The sequence below is a fragment of the Myotis brandtii genome, unplaced genomic scaffold, assembly GCF_000412655.1.
Source record: "Myotis brandtii unplaced genomic scaffold, ASM41265v1 scaffold624, whole genome shotgun sequence".
Classification (NCBI taxonomy): Eukaryota; Metazoa; Chordata; class Mammalia; order Chiroptera; family Vespertilionidae; genus Myotis; species Myotis brandtii.
Window position 1 is genome coordinate 1683171 of NW_005370385.1, and position 6984 is coordinate 1690154.

General features: G+C 55.0%; 1 protein-coding gene across 2 annotated transcripts in view; it reads left to right on the plus strand.

Moving 5' to 3' along the window:
• The window catches only part of KCNH2 (potassium channel, voltage gated eag related subfamily H, member 2), an 11981-nt gene extending 10843 nt beyond the window's left edge, over positions 1-1138 (plus strand). For both annotated transcript variants that reach the window (XM_014528230.1, XM_014528229.1), the window contains exon 11: positions 588-1138. In XM_014528230.1, the coding sequence (XP_014383716.1) occupies positions 588-737 (150 nt within the window). In that variant the 3' untranslated portion in view covers positions 738-1138. The remainder of the gene's footprint in view (positions 1-587) is intronic.
• The last annotated feature ends 5846 nt before the right edge of the window (positions 1139-6984 follow it).

The window sequence follows — 6984 nt, forward strand, 5'->3', positions numbered from 1 at the left end:
GCTGCTGCCACTCCTGTTTTCAGACACAGGGCCCACGCCAGCAAATGTGCCAGTCTCCCTTCACAGCCTCCCCCGCAGACCTCACACAGACTCGTCAGCACCCGAAAACCCCTCTGCTGGCCCTGTATGCTCCCTGGCCTTCACATTTGGTCCATGAGTTCTTTCTAGATTGGAGGAAGCAACCTTGTTTCTCTTTCTGTTCCAGCTTCTGTCCCAACTCAGGGCCCTTTGTCCTGGGTTGGTTTGGATTCAGCTGCCCCGTTCCTGGGGAGTAGCTGTGGCCTTGAGTTCTCCCCTATCAGGGAAGCTCCCACAGCTCCCAGCTGCCCGGTTTGGCTCTTGCCCACTGACAGTACATTGATCTACCTCCATCCTCAGAGCCTCCCTTGTGGTCCTCGTCCTGTGCTGCTCTGTCTGCCTTGGCCCTTCAACGTGTCCTCTCCAACCCCTTTCTGTCTTCCTGTCCTCTGCCCCCGGATTCTCCCGACCCTCTCCAAACTCTGACCTCCTCTCTACCCACATGACTGCATCTCCATCCCCTCCCCCTCTGAGGGCTCCTTGCCTCTTACACTCTCTGTTCTTTGCAGGTTTCCCAGTTCTTGGTGTGTGAGGAGCTCCCCCCGGGGGGCCCAGAGCTCCCTCAAGATGGCCCTACTCGACGCCTCTCCCTGCCGGGCCAGCTGGGCGCCCTCACCTCCCAGCCCTTGCACAGACACGGCTCAGACCCAGGCAGTTAGTGGGGCGGCCCGGTGTGGACACGTGGCTCACCTCGGGTTCAGCACATGGCCTGGGCCCCTCCCCTCGGAGGCCCTGCCCAGGAGGCCCTGGCCACGAAGGGGAGAGGAACTCAAAGGGGAGAGGAACTCAAGGCACAGCCCCTCCCCAGCTCTTGGGACCATCTCCTCCTGCAGTGGGAGGGGCAGGGGCAGGGCTGGGCAGTGGACGGGGGTCTGTGGTTCCCCCACTGCTCTGGGGGCAGTAGCTGGTCTAACTGCCTGGTGACACCCCGCCCTAGGCCTTAGGCACTCAAGGACTTTTCTGCTATTTACTGCTCTTATTGTTAAGGATAATAATTAAGGATCATATGAATAATTAATGAAGATGCTGATGACTATGAATAATAAATAATTATCCTGAATTGACTCCAGTGGTGCTGGAAGGGCGTGGCATCAGCATACAGTAGCCTGTGTTCACGTTCACATGTGTCCGTTCGCACCGGCCTCTGCAGGAATGCACGTGCAGGGCCTGCGGGGGCTGCCTCGCTGAGTGTGGGGTATGCGTGGTGGCGGGTATCCCTGGGGCTGACACAGGTCACTGCCAGGGTTTCCTGCCTCTGTGGGGCCCTGGATTCAGGGAGGCAAAGAACCACCTGAACTGTTTGAATGTAGAGGCAGCCCTGATGGGATGCAGTCCTGATGGGATGTAGTCCTGATGGGAGGCAGCCCTGATGGGATGCAGTCCTGATGGGGTGTAGTCCTGATGGGAGGCAGGCCTGATGGGATGCAGTCCTGATGGGAGGCAGTCCTGATGGGAGGCAGTCCTGATGGGAGGCAGTCCTGATGGGAGGCAGTCCTGATGGGAGGCAGTCCTGATGGGAGGCAGTCCTGATGGGAGGCAGTCCTGATGGGAGGCAGTCCTGATGGGAGGCAGTCCTGATGGGAGGCAGTCCTGATGGGAGGCAGTCCTGATGGGAGGCAGTCCTGATGGGAGGCAGTCCTGATGGGAGGCAGTCCTGATGGGAGGCAGTCCTGATGGGAGGCAGTCCTGATGGGAGGCAGTCCTGATGGGAGGCAGTCCTGATGGGAGGCAGTCCTGATGGGAGGCAGTCCTGATGGGAGGCAGTCCTGATGGGAGGCAGTCCTGATGGGAGGCAGTCCTGATGGGAGGCAGTCCTGATGGGAGGCAGTCCTGATGGGAGGCAGTCCTGATGGGAGGCAGTCCTGATGGGAGGCAGTCCTGATGGGAGGCAGTCCTGATGGGAGGCAGTCCTGATGGGAGGCAGTCCTGATGGGAGGCAGTCCTGATGGGAGGCAGTCCTGATGGGAGGCAGTCCTGATGGGAGGCAGTCCTGATGGGAGGCAGTCCTGATGGGAGGCAGTCCTGATGGGAGGCAGTCCTGATGGGAGGCAGTCCTGATGGGAGGCAGTCCTGATGGGAGGCAGTCCTGATGGGAGGCAGTCCTGATGGGAGGCAGTCCTGATGGGAGGCAGTCCTGATGGGAGGCAGTCCTGATGGGAGGCAGTCCTGATGGGAGGCAGTCCTGATGGGAGGCAGTCCTGATGGGAGGCAGTCCTGATGGGAGGCAGTCCTGATGGGAGGCAGTCCTGATGGGAGGCAGTCCTGATGGGAGGCAGTCCTGATGGGAGGCAGTCCTGATGGGAGGCAGTCCTGATGGGAGGCAGTCCTGATGGGAGGCAGTCCTGATGGGAGGCAGTCCTGATGGGAGGCAGTCCTGATGGGAGGCAGTCCTGATGGGAGGCAGTCCTGATGGGAGGCAGTCCTGATGGGAGGCAGTCCTGATGGGAGGCAGTCCTGATGGGAGGCAGTCCTGATGGGAGGCAGTCCTGATGGGAGGCAGTCCTGATGGGAGGCAGTCCTGATGGGAGGCAGTCCTGATGGGATGTAGTCCTGATGGGATGCAGTCCTGATGGGATGCAGGCCTGATGGGATGCAGGCCGGGGTCCAGCCCCTCCAGGTCATGTTGCTTTGCTGCCTGGTACTGGTTCTCAAAGCCCTTCCCACACTGACCACTAATGCAGCCATGCTCTTATCTCCTACACAGTTCATAAACCCAGTCATGCTGACTGTAACCTGCAGCTGGATTTGGCCTAAGTCTTGGCCCATGACCCCCAGTGGTTCTCAACCTTCCTAATGCTGCAACCCTTTAATACAGTTCCTCATGTTGTGGTGACCCCCAACCATAAAATTATTTTCGTTGCTACTTCATAACTGTAATTTTGCTACTGTATGAATCGTAGTGTAAATATCTGATATGCAGGATGTATTTTTATTGTTCGCGACCCACAGGTTGAGAACCGCTGCTTAAACCCTCAACCTGGCCTTATGTTGACCTCAACCCAGATTCTCATGGACCTTATATATGCCAACCCCGCTCTGGGCACACTGGATTCCTAGCCCTGACTAGAGCTTCCCTGGTGTCTGGCTGCAGGTGGGCTCACCTTTATCACCTGATCACCTGTGATCCTTGATCACAGATGAGCTGCTGAAAGAGGGTGGCTCATTCCCATTATTGGGGTAACAATTCAGAACACGTTCTGGGCTAGTGAAGGGTGGTGCCCTCACGTGTGCGCAAGTGTGGGTGGGCAGGTGCGTGTGGGCTGCTGGCCCCGAAAGGACACCCAGTCTCTCTGAGGAGCAAGTGCATTAGTCAGCTCTGCTGGTGGGCGAAGGTGCTGCCAAAGGACTCCAGAGTCCACCTAGTCCCACAACCCTTGACCCTGTGAGGTGACTTTGTTAACCTTGATTAAAAGTCAAACTCGGCCATGTCACTGCCAGGGATGGGGAGTGCTGGGAGGAGAGACCAGGTCTCTGAGCAGCCTGGAGGGGTCTTTGCTGTGTCCAGGGCAGATAGGAGAGAGGGGAAGAATTTCTCTTATCCAGACAGTTGTGCACCAGGGCATAGAGACAGGAGAAGTATGTGACCCTGGGGTCAGGGTAGAGAGGGACGGCAGAGAGAGGTGGGCCAGGCAGAAAGGGTGATAGTAGCCTGTGAGCCTGGGAGAAGGGATGCCTAAGAGGCAACTGATGCCTGGGCCTCAGGAAGGGAGAAAGGAGGAGGTGGGCCCCACTAACTGCCTAGGGCCCACCATGCAGCCACTGTGCATCCTAGGACAGGTCCGGTCAGACAAATGGGCTGTTCCCTCTGCTGGCCTGCAGGCAATGAGATGTGGGCTGTCAGCTCCGTGAGGCGGAGGTGTAATGCCTGCCACCGGAACATGCTCAGTTGAACGAACGACTGAATGGATGAATGAAAGCAGCGCCCTCCTCCCTGGGACAGAGGCCTTTGGGCGGAACAGGCAGGACTGCGGGAGGCCTCACATGGCTGGTGGGAGCAGAGAGGGGCACCTTCCCAGGGCTCTGGTCCCTCACCCTGGTGACCATATCTCTGTGTCTGTCCTTAGGCCTGCACCAGACCTGCGCCCTGGCCTCCCCTGTGACTTGGGCTCGCAGAGCCACAAGAACTTTGGTGATGGGGTGGGGCCAGGGTGGTGGTGTAGTCCTCTCCTCTCCTGCAGGGTTGGGCACCAAATTGCTGGGGGGGCTGTTGTCCAGAACTGAAGGTTCTCCCAAACTACGAGGGCCAGTGAGGCGGGGTGGGAGGTGGAGGAGCTGTGTTGGGTAAGGAAAGAGTTCCATGTGGTTGCCAGCACCCAGGAAGGGCTTAGAGCTGGAACACAGTCAAGGGTTGAGGCTGGAACCAGAGGGACAGGACCAGGCTGCCTCCCCCACCTCCACCTGTGCACCAAGGGCCCGGGAGCTGAATGAGGCCCTGGTGGTGTGTTCCGGCCTCATGACTCAGCCTCTGCCCACAACCAGGTGCAAGCTCCACACCTGTCCTTACCTGGACTTCTGCCCCTACTCAGCCCAGGCAGCCCAGCTCTCACATTTCATTGACAAATAGGAGGAACTGATACTCAACACATCTTTTGTGGCCAGTACTATTCCTATTGTCTGAAACCAAAGGCTGAGGCTGCACCCAAGGACACACAGTAAGTTGCCTGAGCCCACAGCTTCTGAGAACAGAGCTGTAGTGAACCAGGCGGTCGGAACCACCACCTGCTGGCTTAACCCTTGCTCACACGGCTTCCCTTGCTCAAGGGACAGTGACTAGGAGATAATTGCAAGGTTTTGGGCTTTCTAGAACCTTCTCTCCCCTGCAGACTTTTGTACTTCTGCTCCTTTGCCTGGAGCACCCTTTGCTTGGTGAATTCTTGCTGGTCCTCAGGGGACTCTTCTAAGAAAGGCTCAGAGCTCCCCTCCGTTGGGCTGGGAGCTTCACTGTGCAACCTTCCCACCCTCTGCTCTCCTCACCTCGCTCTCAGTACACAGGACTGCTGGATATGGGGGATTCATTACCTCTGTGCTACACTCTGTCCCCTCCAGAGCCAAGCACAGTGGCTCCTCAAAGAGTAGGCACTCAGCAACTTACTAAATGCATTTGGGATTTGATTACTACTAACATCCTTAACATTAAAAGGTACTTGACAATAAACCACATCAAAATGACAACTAAAATACAGAACAACCATCATCCAAAACCGCCTGAAAGCTGGCTGAATGGAGGTCCTGCAACTAGGGAAGTAAAGAAGAAAGCATACTGAGACCGGTAGGAGGGGCAGAGGCATGGAATGGGCTGGTCTGACAACCACATGCGCCAGTTTTTTTAATTGGGAGGGAAATTGTCTCTGTGGAGGCTGCCTATGAGGAGCAAGGGGTTCCAGCCCAACACCAGCCCCCCAGCCCATGGTATCAGAGCTGGGAAGAGAAGTTACTGCAACTTTGGGCTGTAAAAACCAGCTGGGATGTGACCGAGTGACACAGAGCCTGCTAGAGACCTAGGTGTTCCATTTAAAGGGCTGGTGCACAAACTTACTCAAACTTACAGCACTGGGTGGCTTTTGGGGGACCCAGACACATATGGGAAGGAACTGGATTGTCTGGCATAGGGGCAGAAACTCCAGGGTGGCTTTCTCCCAGACAGGAGTGCTTGCAGTAGTCATCCTTCCTGTACCGGAACCTCCTCCATCACAGGGCTGACTGGCAGCCATATCTGAGTCTCCATCAGCTTGGAGCACACTGTTTTCTCTGCCCTAGGGATTCCTTGAGATGCACCTTATCCAATTTGCAGCACCACCCAAGCTATTTGCAACAGCTTTTCCATATGAATGGCCGGTCCTTGTTCAGGATTCAGACTTTGCTAAAATCTCTCAAACAAGCAGTAGCTGGTGACAGCATGCCCCAAACCTATTAATACAAGGCCTAAGACCTGGTATTAGGACTGGCCTGACTTGCTTCACAACTGGGCCTCTCCTGGGCACTTCCAAGCCCAATATAAGTATCAAATAGTGGCCCTCTGCAGATCCCTCTGTAGCTCCTGACAGGTGGCCCCAGGCAGTGGCTGATTTTGCACATCCCTGGAGGCCCGAGAGCCAGTGTACCTTTGGACAGCTTCAGACCATAGCAGATTACAACTCTACACATCCATAAGCAACACTCAAAAGGCAAACTCAGTGAGCACTAAAGCCCCACTGAAGCAAGTCTTTCTTCATAAGGGTGTTCCCTGCATAGTGGCTCTTCCACTATAGTTGCAGCTGGTCCTCACAGCCAATTGGCCTGGAGGTCAATTCCTCCTAGTGATGCCATCTGCAATCAAGGCTCAACTACAAGACTGTGCACACAACAGCCTACAGGGTGCACCTAGAGTGCCCAGCTCAGGTGACTGGGGAGGCTGAGCCACTGGGCCCTACAGGACATCTACTACACAAGGCCGCCCTACCAATTCCAGGAGACATAGCAGCTCTACCTAATACATAAAAGTAAATACAGGGAAGCAGCTAAAATGGGGAGACAAAGAAACATGTCACAAATGAAAGAAATAGAAGGCAACAAACTACTAGATACAAAGTTCAAAACCATAATTATAAGGTTACTCAAGGATCTTCATGAAACTTTCAAGGGGTCTTAGTGAGAATGTCAAAGACATGAAAAAGGACCAGTCAGAAATTAAGCATAATAACTGAAAGAATAATTTACAGGGATTCAACAATAGAGTAGAGGATTCAGAGAATCAAATAAATGATTTAGGATATGAGGAAGCAAAAAACACCTAATCAGAAGAGCAAAAAGAATCCAAAAATATGAAGATAGTATAAGGAGCCTCTGGGACAACTTCAAGTGTACCAACATTCCCATTCCCAGAAAGAGGAGAGAGAGAGAGAGAGAGAGAGAGAGAGAGAGAGAGAG